General features: G+C 39.1%; 1 protein-coding gene across 1 annotated transcript in view; it reads left to right on the top strand.

The window, feature by feature from the left end:
* The window catches only part of LOC124553414 (speckle-type POZ protein-like), a 137,591-nt gene extending 125,070 nt beyond the window's left edge, over positions 1 to 12,521 (top strand). Inside the window, exon 4 of the mRNA XM_047127278.1 lies at positions 12,384 to 12,521. Coding sequence (XP_046983234.1) covers positions 12,384 to 12,521 — 138 coding nt within the window. The remainder of the gene's footprint in view (positions 1 to 12,383) is intronic.
* Positions 12,522 to 13,027: the final 506 nt, after the last annotated feature.

Below are 13,027 nucleotides of genomic sequence, written 5' to 3'. Positions count from 1 at the left end.
CACTGCACAACAAGGTCAGGTATGCGACCCGCCATGGGGAAGATGCCACCAGACAGAATAAAGTGGTTTCACCTGAGGACATAGAAACTAGACTGAATAAAAGTTTCTCACAATAACAGAACCAACCTGACAGAAGTAAACTCATACCCAAATGGAGCCATGAGCCGAGAAAGTTAAAAACAGCCATGACAGAAAACAGGGTTAGTGGCTGCAGATCACAAGAGGAAGGAATGGGAAGCAGTTGACACCATAACACGGGAAAGTACTGAAGGAAGAAGTCTACAAAATTGTAGTTGTAAATGTGAAGGTACCATGACAGATGTAGGGCAAATACAAGAAAAAATTGTCAAATGATTGACACAATTCTGCAAGTAATGGAAGCAATGGTACCCTGGCAAGAAATACAGAAAGGACTGTATGTCCCACAAGCATTGGTGCAAGTGGAAAATGGACAGTGTCAGAGGAAATGATTATTAATGGGTGACTGGTTAACTGGAATGTGATTCGCAAGTAGAAACTAGGGGGAAGTAGCCAGCGTGGAATTTTGCAATCTACTGTAAATTCTGTGTGCCACAAAACTTTCCGAGTTGCCATCCAGTCTATTTAAAATTAGAAAAATTGATTATAAGAAAAATAACTGAATTAATCACTGAATTGGTAAGCATTACCAACGTGCTAATATTAACAAAAGGATCCAAATGAATAGACAGAATGAGCATATGGGAACACTTTAATTACACATAATAACTAATTCAGAGCAATCAGGAGCTTAAACTTAAACAAACAAAAAAAAAAAAATATGAGGTACTCAGACAAAGATCTAGAAGTATAAAGCCTACCAGTTGCACTTTAGAAATACCAGGTTGGATGTATTAGAATAATCTTACAACAGGGGAGGTGTTCGTCTGAGAACAGTAATTACAGTTTAAAACAATTCATTCAAATAAAACATCATATTAAAAATTCATGAAGTTATTTTAAAGTACAATATGATGTTGCCTGTTATTTAATTCTTTATCTCACTTATACTATCATTATTATTACATCATATTAAAAATTCACGAAGTTATTTTAAAGTATGATATGATGCTGCCTGTTATTTAATTATTTACCTCACTTATACTATTATTATTATTAGTGTTGAGGTATACTGCAGTGATAAATAAAAAAGGAAACCTTAGGCATGCATGGAAATGTCACGTGGGTAGTTCACACAAAAATACTACATGATTCACACATACACAAGAATAGAGATAGAAAGAATTTTGCTCATGACAATAAGTCAAAGGTTCAGAAATTCATCTTCATCACTGTGATTTAATTATTGTGAATACAAACATTATGGAACACTTGCCAATGAAGAAATTTAGCCAGCCATTGTGGCCGAGTGGTTCTAGGTGCTTCAGTCTGGAACCGTGCGACCGCTACGGTCGCAGGTTCGAATCCTGCCTCGGGCATGGATGTGTGTGATGTCCTTAGGTTAGTTAGGTTGAAGTAGTTCTAAGTTCTAGGGGACTGATGACCTCAGATGTTAAGTCCCATAGTGCTGAGAGCCATTTGAACCATTTTTGAAGAAATATATCCGCACCACCTTCTCCATGAAAGTAAGCTACACTTCCATGAAACAACCCCAAATTCTGTGAATATTCAACAACAAAGCAAAATTATGTATATGAAAACTTCAAGAACATAAAATATGTAAAGGATATAGACACAAAGAGCAGTAAAACATCAAGTGGATTAATAATAAAACTTATACGAGATGGTACAGAAATTACACACAGTGAAATTACCACCATATGGTATAAATAAAGCTACACAACCTTAAAACTGAAATGAAATGAAAAGTAGACAAAATGAAATACACTCATGAGAATAATTTACCAAATGTTCTGGTTACACAAAGAAAGGACTGGAAAAACTTACTAAATACAAAAAATATACTCATGACTAAGCTCTGAAAAATGTAAGAAACCGAGAGCACACTCAACCTTCAACAAACTTTCCACATGTAGCCAGAAGAGACCAGACAGTACTTTCCACCACCAACTTAGCTACTGTCAAATGACTACCAAAATGGTACATTCTCTTTGCCTGGACAAGGAAAGCTACATTGGCTACTCTGGTACTACCAAATCAGACAGCCAGATGCTCTGTTGCTACCATATAACAAAAAAATGCATCACACACACTCACTCACTCAAACATACAGAGGATAAAGAGAAGAAGAAATTTTGGAAGCACAAAATGTAGATAACATACATAGGACTGGAGAAATCTGTATTTTAATGTAGCCCTATACCACTGAATAGGGATAAACATGTTGATTCATTGTAAACAGCACAAAATATAAGTTAAATAATATGAAACAGATTGAACACATAAGTTCCAGTGATTAATATGCAAGGGCTGAAAGCAGACGAGATACCACGGATAGGAAAAGAAGAGGTGAAAGTCAGACAAATCAGAAGTGATAAAACTGTAAGCAAGTCACGGCTAAGAGAAAATCTTAGAGTAGAAAACCTCTTTCTTGAGGTAACATAAGAATTACAGGAATAGGTAAATGCCCATAATGACATGTTCCATTTAGATTGAGATTAGTTAACATGTTCCATTTAGATGGAGATTAGTTAACTTATGCAGATGTGCTAAAGCGCTGAATAACACTGCTGCCCAAATACACTATAATCAATAACTGACTGTATTGCATCTAACAAGTGGAATGAAGGAGGCCTTGCAAAAAGAAATAGAATGTTGAAAGAAGACATAATAATTCCAAGTGAAAGTTCTTGAAATTTCCTCTCATTACATTATATAAAAATATTTATGTGAATGTAAATCACAGATGGCGAATAGAAGCTGATTACTAAAGCTTAAATGACATTTTGTTGAATGCAGTATACCCATTACCAAGAAGAGATGAAATTTTTGATAGGTTAGGCAAGGTAAAATATTTTTCAAGTCTTGATTTCACTGAAGAATCTTTCCAAGAGCTACTAGATGAAAGGTATGTGGATAAGAAAGCATTTAGCATGAACTATGAGCATTACAGTAACCATCATATGCCAATGGTACTGAAAATGACACCTAGCTCCTTTCAAAATTAATGAATTCCATTTTTAATAGGTCAACTGGGAGAAAAAGTGTTCATTTACTTAATGACATTGGAGTTTTCAGACTGTCTTTGCAAAAACACAATAGCAGGCTAGAGGAATTATTCAAAATATTTAGGAAATAAAAATTAAAATTATGGATTGACAAATGCAAATTTCTGCGGAAATAGGTGCCATTTCTATGTAACGTACTCACAATCACCTGGCTGATGCTTCAGATCACTAAACTCTCTGTGGTAGAGAATTATCTGTTACCAAAAACCACAATGCAATTAAAAGCATACCTAGAACTTGGCGGGTACTATGGATGGTTTATCCGTAATTTCAGTGAAGTGGCAAAACTGTTGTATAACCTACTGAAGAAAGAGGTAGCATACAATTGGTATGCTGCACAGGAAGAAGCATTATGCCACCAGTACTGCAATACCCAGACTTCAGTAATGAATTCATTGTAACAACAGGCATGAGCCAGAATATGATGGGAACGCACTTGGCCAAGGTAAATTAAGTAAAGACTTATCAGTGGCTTATATTTCTAGCACTTTAAATAAGTGTGAAGAAGGACACAGTACAAGAGAACAAGAAATGTTAGCCATATGTTTGGCAGTGAAATGTTTAAGACCTTATGTATTCGGTAGAAAATTCAAAGTATGTACTAACCATAAGCCACTGACATGGATCAGTAGGGTCTCCAATCCATCATCAAGATTAATGAAGTATCAGCTGAAACTGGAGGAGTATGACAGTGAAACTTTGTTTAAAGGGGGTAAAGAAGCTAGACAGCAGATGCTTCATCCAGAATATGAGAGGTACAACTGGTAAATGAGGCAGAGGACTGTTAGAGAAAAAACCTGTGAGGTGGGTACACAAATGCTAAATGAGGAAAAACTGGTGCAGGAATTATTCAAGGCAGAAAAGGATAGGAATGTGAAAGAATTTCTAATTTACCAATAGGAAGACATCAAGGGGTATGCTGTACTTATGAAAAAATTTGAAAGTATCATATTTCAGAAGATACTAAATTGTGAAAGTTTTTGGAAAATTTGAAAGACATAACTCAAGATCCAAATGTCTTTTGAGCAGATGATGACACCAGAATAGATTTTTGAACTTTGTTACATTGACACTGTCAGACCTTTAAATGTCACGAATGATGGAAACTGCTATTTGTTAAGGTTCCAAGATGAGCTAACCAAATTTGTAGGGGCAGAACAGATAGAGTGGCAGGATACTGATAACGTAGTGAATGTAGTAGTAGGGAGAATAATATTGATATTTGGTATTCCCATAGTACTGCTGCGTGATACGGATAGCAGTTTTGTTGGAGAGACAATGAAATCTTTTTGCAAGTTGTTATGCACAGTACTACAGAGTACTGCCTATCATCTGCAAACTAATGGAGTACTAAAGAGAAGTCACTGCACATTAACACATAATTTGCAAACATTTCATGAAGAGGGCACAGACAGAAGGGGGCTCTTTAATTCCATATACTGTATTTGCGTACATCACCACACCACACAGCTCAATCGGACACATACCACCCGAATTATTCTTAGGACAGATGTGTAGTATACCAGAAACATTGCAAAAGAATCCTGTAGATGTGTTATTTAACCACAATGATTATGTCTTACAACTGAAATACCAAATGCAGTACATGCACCAAGGTGCACAGAAGAAGAAGATAAAGTGCAAGGAGAAATATGAATAACAATATTATAGACACCATCATCCAGTAAATTTGTGACCAGGATATAAAGTACTATTATACAATGAGAATGTATGCAGAAAACAATGGCACAAATTAGATAGCCAAAGGAGAGGCCTGTACTTGGTAATGGAGGTAAACAATCCTGATGCATAAATATAAAAGGAAGGCATTACATGAAGGTTCATGCAAATCATCTTAAGCAGTTTTCTAATTATAGGAAAAATTACAAATAACATGTACATCACGATGGTGATGATGACAGTTTTGCTATGACAGGTAAGTTCTCTGGAGAGACATCACAAAATATAACTTGTCTAATTTAAGTCATTGTCTGTGTTGTGGGTTGGCAGGAGAGCCAACACCGGTTTTGAGAGGAAGCCGAAAGGCACCCGTTTTAGCTCACGTAGGCTGGCGTGAGGTCTGGAACAGGACAAAGAAATTAGACTTTAGCAAAAAACGTACATAGCTGCTGGAATACTTAACTTTAATCCATAAATAGTGAACATCCCTCTTGATGGTACATTGTTCATATTCTCAATAGTAACTGGTAATGGCGCCTTGCTAGGTCGTAGCAAATGACGTAGCTGAAGGCTATGCTAACTATCGTCTCGGCAAATGAGAGCATATTTTGTCAGTGAACCATCCCTAGCAAAGTCGGCTGTACAACTGGGGCGAGTGCTAGGAAGTCTCTCTAGACCTGCCATGTGGCGGCGCTCGGTCTGCAATCACTGATAGTGGCGACACACGGGTCCGACGTATACTAACGGACCGCGGCCAATTTAAAGGCTGTGTGGTGTCTGGCAGTGACACCACAGTCTGGTCTTCATTATGGTGTGTGTGACAAGCTAACTATAGTCACTTGGCTTGTAGTTAGTTATCTTACTCTTAAGGTTATAAAGATAAGTTTGAACAAATAGCCAAGCAAGCTGTCAAATTTGTTGAACAAAAATCTACCTTCATTAACATGGGTAAGGCAGAATGTAGCAGAACAAGACATGCACTACAATGGTCCACAGGCCAAATAGAGTGATCCCAGGAACTACCTGGCCAGCTAGGCACACATGAGAATAGACCCAAGCGAGGTGTATGAACTTTGTAGGTGAGGTCAGTAAAGTTCTGTTTGGAACATGTGATGAGGAGCATGCCACATATTTCAAAACCAGAATAAATGTGTAGGAAGAATAACAATGAACTTTTCAAAACTATGTAAGGAACAAGCAACAATTGTCAAAACAACCCTCAACAGTATAAATCAAATGGTGGGCTCAATAGAAAGAAATGAGAAGGTCATCACAGAGAGTAGAGAACATAATCTAAAAATAGGAGAATTATAAGGTCCATCATACTAATCATCATGAATGAGTGACTGATCCAGCTTACCAGTATCTTTAATGAGTTAGAATGGGAGTTGGAATTGTTAATCACAGCTATTGTAAATGCTCAGAAGGAATTCCTTGAACCTCACACAATCAATCCAATTCAAATTGGTAATTATCTAGAGCTGATTAAAAATCACATAAAAGATAAAAGATTTTCTACTGGACTGAAGGAAGACAGTGGGTACCAGTTATTGCAACTAGTTGATTTAGATGTATTTGTAGTGGTTAATATCTTCAGTTAAGTCCTCAATATTCCATTAGTTGATAGCAAGCCAAATACTAAGTATAAAATATAGCCTTTACCAATAGAAATAGATTCTACAAAACATTTGTTCATACGAATTATTCCAGAAGAGGACATATTAATCACAGCTAGTGCTAAGCAACAGTATGCCAACGTAACGACCAGTTACTCTGCAAAAGAACAGGTGTAAAGCAGAGGATATGTAAGCAAATAATTGTATTACTATTGACCTATGACTACAAAATGTGTGAGGTGAGAGTGTTGCAGCAAACTCGAAAAATATCACAGGATTGTACACAGAACATAGTTATACTAAACAAAACTCAATGGACACAAACACAAAGCACTGAATGAATTTTTGTTGCCCCGTAATATTAGGGCTTAATGATAATCTGAAATGGACAAAAGCCATATAAGGTAGTCCTTAGAAACACAGGAAAATTGAGGTTTTTAGACAAATGTGGGGGCTGTAGAGTCCAGACACTTTTCCAAGCAGAACATACTGTTAGAACCATCATACAACAAGATGACATCAACATAATTTAAGAATAGATTTAGACTGTTGTATATTAGATAAGGAAAAGAAAAATACACCCCACCTCAATTTTAATTTACCTCTTGATTGTGTGGTGGGGCGGCTGGGTTATTTGAAAGTGACTGGCTATAAATTGGATCAACTCCAGGATGAGATTGAGTACCAACAGGCAGCTGTGTTTGGAGGCTGATCACTTAACTCTCACTCAGTATGGAGATACACAGGCTCAGGCACAGGCATAATAATAATGATGTGTTGTATGTGTGGTTATTGTAAACATTGTAGAGACTGCTTTAAACTAGGACAAAGGACTTTTGAGGATGACTGCTGTGGCTGGGTGTGTGTAAGTGAGAAACATGTGGTGTAGATATGTTGAACCCTGTGCTTAGAACAGATAAGTGACATGACTGGTGTAAATAAAGCCTTAAGGCCATAAAAGACTGTAGATGTAAGATGCAGAATAGTTTGTAGAAAGAAATGGTTGGGTAATGCTATGTATTGTTATACAGATGTGCATGTTGTTTTCAAGAACTGTGAGAGTTTACATGTTATAATATTAAAGATGTTCCACAAAGAGGAAACACTTACAAAAAAATGTAAAATGATTGGCATGTATCTAAGAAGGAAATAATTGGAAAGTAAAAGTAGGAGGAGAAGAAATCTTTTGGAATACTACTGGGGTGGCAAGTTTCATGAATAGGGATTCAAAGCAAGCAGAAGTGCTTAAAATGAATTTTATGAGGAAACAGCGAAGCCCGTAAGCAAGCCGAGGGAGTTTGTACTTGTTAGTGCTACCGAGGCGTGTGGCCTAAAATGGAAGTGGATATGGACAAACATGAATCTTGAGACACCTGCATACCACTCTCTGCATGGCAACAGCACCAGGGCACAAATGTCAGGACTAGCTAGAATGGAAATCAGGAGATCATAGGATCACATACATGTGATCTGACCACACAGTTCAATGCCCTTGAAGAGAAACAAGTGTGTAAGCCCTGGGAGGTGACACATGAAATGCAAATCACTGTAGAGCATTTAAACTGGGTGTTCCAATAACCCAGGGGTCAGTCTGAGCGATTTGGAGCCTGAGTCAGCTGCAGTCAGTCAGTTCTCCTGTCGCAATTCTTCAGTAGCAAAAAATGTGCAAGAGACATCGCTGTGCGAAGGAGCAGGAGTAGGTACTAGTAGAAATTCAGTAGAGTGCCTCAGGTGGTCTTTTTGTAACACTACACATCCGGCCCATCAGTGTAACATGCAGAGTACCTTAACTGAAAAAACTTAGCAGTTTTTTGCTTATTGTATTCCCTGTTCAGGCATTTTAGCAGCTGCAGATGGATGCATGATCTCTCCACACATTTCTGCAGTCACAGGTAATTGTCCTGTTTTCAGCTGCCTCTCCAGGACATGATAACATTTCTTGTATATATATGAGCTAAATGTTTTAAAACAGTTATTTCTGTTCACTTTTAAACTATTTTGCATTTTTGTTCTAAAGCAGCACATTTCATTTGTAGTGCTTCATTATCACCCTGTAACAACTGAATTATTGAATCCTTGTCTCTGATAATGATCATATACTTTTATCACAAATTTTTGTTACATAAGCATCTGACAATCATGAGTAGTCCACAAAATTTTAAGTTTATTTTGAAAGAGTTTTCTGAAACCAACATTTAAAACATTTGCATTGTACACCTTTCCTTGTATTGCAAATTCCAATTGTTACTAAATTTTACGTTACTTGTATTGGAGCAATTTATACCTAACTGTCCCATCAATGCCATTTTGAAAAAGCCAACTAGTGACATAAAGTATTACACATTAATGCCATCGTTCTTCCACAAACGCAGTCTTACCTCCATAACAGCAAGCAGAGGTACTCAATACAGACTCTACCATAGGCATTAAAGCAGAATGCAGGAACTTTACATGCAAAGTGTCACAGGGATCATTATGAGACCCACACTATTTTGTAACCTCTTCCAATGACTTTAAATTTCAGTTTGAAATTGTAATGTTTGCTGATGACACCAGCATGCTAATCAAGAGTCCAAACTCAACACTGGCAAACGCAATGCAGATCATACCTTTACATGTAAATAAGTTATTTGCAGCTAACAGTTTAAGTCTGAACATCACAATGACACACATTATGAAATTTCAAACAAACAACAAATACTTTTTAACACCACAAGTACACATTAAAGGTCTTACAGTGAATGAAGCACAAAGTGTAAAATTCCATGGAGTCCAGATGGATAAAAGTCAAACTGTAGCCAACACATGAATATACTAATCAAGAAACTGAGTTCAGTATGTTACGCCCTTAGAAGCACCTCCCATTGTATCGACATAAGGACCAGAGTGTTGGTTTATTTTGTATGTTTTGCCTTCCTGCTGTCTTATAGAATTATCTTCTGGAGCAGTGCACCTAAGGTACATAACATCAAACAATGGGAACTACAGGTTGCTATGAAGTGGTGTTCTGTCCCCAACTCAACTTCCACAACACCTTGGTCCATCCCTCTGTCACTCCTAATCCCAACACCTTGCCACAAGGATCATATCTCTGTGCAAGACCCAGGTGCAAAACCTGTCCAATACATCCACTCAGCACTTCAATTCCAGTCTTGTCACAAGTTTTCATATCCCATCAGCGGTTGGGCCACCTGCGAAAGAACCATGTCATATACTTGCTCTGCTGCAATCTTTGCATGGGTTTTAATATTGGTATGACTACCAACCAGCTTTCCATCATGATGTATCACCACTGCTAAACTGTGGCACAACATGCAGGTGAAAATAACATCTCAATTTCAGTGGCTGCTTCGCTACCCAAGCCATCTGGATCCTGTTTTTCACCACCAGCTTCTCTTAATTGTGGGGGTAGCAGTGATACTTGCAACACATTCTTCGCTCTTATAATTATCCTGGCATCAGTCTACAGTAATTTGCTGTCCCCACAACCTCCAACCAACAGTTTCCACTCCCTCGTCCCATCACCTCCTCCCCATTCTTGTCTCCCACCCTGCCTGTGGGCCCTCTGCCAACAAACTGGCCCATCTTTCCCCTTCCCTCCTTTCCCTTTTTGCTCTGTTTCCTCACCTCCCCACTTCCCTGCCCCACAGCCTTCCAACACCGTGCCTGTTGGCATTATAGTCCCTGTGCACACTGTCAGACAGCATTTCTCTCTCCCCTCACCCATACACTGCTACCCCTTAATCTTCCACACCCCCTCCAGACTGCTGCTCCATCCCATGTGATAGCTGCATTCAGACCCGAGCAGCTGGAGTTGGTACTCATGTGACATATGATTTCTTGTGTGAATGAGCGGTGTGTGTTACTCTTTTTCTGATGAACACGGTGGGCAAAACTTACGTGTATTGAGAAGGGAGTGAGACAGGGTTGTAGCCTATACCCAGTATTATTCAATCTATATATTGAGCAAGCAGTAAAGGAAACAAAAGAAAAATCAGGAGTAGGAATTAAAATACATGGATAAGAGATAAAAACTTTGAGGTTTGCCAACGACATTGTAATTCTCTCATAGAAAGCAAAGGACCTGGAAGAATAGTTGAACAGACTGGACACTGTCTTGAAAGGGGGATATAAGATGAACATCAACAAAAGCAAAAGGAGGATAATGGAATGTAGTCAAATTAAATCAGGTGATGCCAAGGGAATTAGAATAGGGAATGAGGCAGTTAAAAAATAGATGAGTTGTGCTATTTCGGAAGCAAATTAAACGAAGATGATCAAAGTAGGGAGGATATAAAATGTAGATTGGCAATGGGAAGAAAAGCATTTCATGTAGAAGAGAAATTTCTTAACCTGGGATATAAATTTAAGGGCTACTAACTTTTTTTCCAAAGTTATTTGTCTGAAGTGTAGCCATGTATGGAAGAGAAAGATGGACGATAAATAGTTTAGACAAGAAAAGAATAGAAGCTTTCGAAATGTGGTGCTACAGAAGAATGCTAAAGATTGGATGGCTATTCATGTAACTAATCAGGAGATACTGAACAGAATTGGGGAGAACAGGAATTTGTGGCACAACTTACTAGAAGAAGAGATCAGTTGGTAGGACACATTCTGAGGCATCAAGGGAGCACCAGTTTAGTATTAGAGGGAAGCGTGGGGGTGGGGGGGAGGGGGGGTTAAAATCAAAGCAGGGGACCGAGAGATGAATATACTAAGCAGATTCAGAAGGATGTTGGTTGCAGTAGTTGCTCAGAGATGAAGAAATTTGTACAGGATATTGTAGCATGGAGAGTTGCATTAAACCAGTTAACATTGACAAAAGGTTTCTCTAACTTTACAAATGCTATAAATGTAGGTCTGCCTTTCCTTATTGTATCTTATAATTTATGAACCAGAATTTTTTAAAAATAAGATTGAAGAACTGTTGAGCATCTTACACGATGAAAATTCGTCAATAATTGTATGTGACAACTTTAATGTCAATATGTTGGTAGATAGTTGATTTACAATTAAATTCCTCTATGTTCTACACAGTTTCAACCTACATTCTAATATAAACAGTCCTACAAGTGTAACAAACATTTCAAAAAGCCTTATAGATAATGTATTTTCAAATACAGAAAGCCCAGATACAGAAGTTTTGAATATTGACCTATGAATATCTGATCATAACACACTTATTATTAAGGTGTTCACAGTCCAATACACACAAAAAGAGTACATCATATGTATAACAGAATTCTCACTCTCCCAAAAACTGCAACCAGATAGGTTTCACACTGACTAACCCATCTTGGGCAGAAGTATTGTCACAAACTGATACAGATGCTGCATACAATGTTTTCTCCTCTCTTTTCATGACAAACTTTGAAATGTGTGAGGAGTATTACCAGGTTGGTTGCACCAATGATCACACCAATTTACCAATAGTTCATTTATTAACCCTAACACATACAATGATCACAAAGAACTGAACTGAACATGGCGGAACAGCCAAAGATAATGCTTAGAGTCCAAAGATGAATGCATATCGATGTTGGTGGGTCCACGGGAGCTGGACCATAGTCAGCTCAACAGCGTTGTCGGGGAGCTATGTGGGTGGATGTCATGAAGGAAGGTTCAGCCACTGGACCTGGAAGTCGTTGAAGAAAGCCGGGCGTCATACTGGGTGTGCTGGTCGAGCGGCAACAGGTAGGCCGGCAGTTTGTGGGTGGAACAGAGCGATGACGACAATGTCTCCGGTGGGCATGGCGAACACAAGAAGCATGTCCAGGTCTACATCGAAGGGGAGGGGAACACGTTTCACCAGCTGGCAGGGAATGGCGGAGGTTGTGTCATGAGCACTGGATGAAGCAAAACACACAACGAACAGTGTATAATCGCACAGTATTATTGAGATGTCATGGATTATGTTCAGGGGGATAGGCACAAACACCTCGAGCGAGGGCACATTCAAGATGGGGGCGGGGGGGGCGTGAGAAACCTCGACAGGGCAAGGCAAGCGACGGTGGAGAGGTCGAAGGGCCCGGCGAAGGGCCCGGCGGCGAGGCCATGATCGTAGGTAAGATCGACGTGAGGAGCATGTTGTCACTCGAAGGAGTGCGTGAGAGTAGAGGGCGAGGTTAGAGGAGAGCTCCACGATTGGAGCTGGAAGTTACTGGATCAAGTGTGTAAGTCCGACATGGACGGAGTGGTCGGAGGGTCGTTTGCCACGACAGTGAGTGGAGTGGTCATGGCCTGAAGGGGGGTAGAAGAAGGCTCGACTTGAGCGGACTTAAGTCTGTTGAGAGAGACTGTAACAGCTGAATCTTTCATCTGGATGTCATAGGTGTTGGGTGAGCGCCAGAGAAATCGGTACGGGCCGGTATATGGAGGTTGGAGGGGAGCACAGACAGTGTCATCTCGGAGCATAACGTACTCGCAATTGTCCAGAGATTTTGGGATGCGAACCTTAGGGCGGGAATGGCTGGTGGGCGGAGAAATCATACCTACCGCTGGACCATCAACAAGTGTCAGCTTGAGAACCATTCGTCGAAACATCATCGATACGGGTTTTTGGAG

This window comes from Schistocerca americana, chromosome 11 (assembly GCF_021461395.2).
Source record: "Schistocerca americana isolate TAMUIC-IGC-003095 chromosome 11, iqSchAmer2.1, whole genome shotgun sequence".
Lineage (NCBI taxonomy): Eukaryota > Metazoa > Arthropoda > Insecta > Orthoptera > Acrididae > Schistocerca > Schistocerca americana.
Note: the sequence above shows the minus strand (reverse complement) of the source record. Positions and strands in the feature narration are given on the sequence as shown.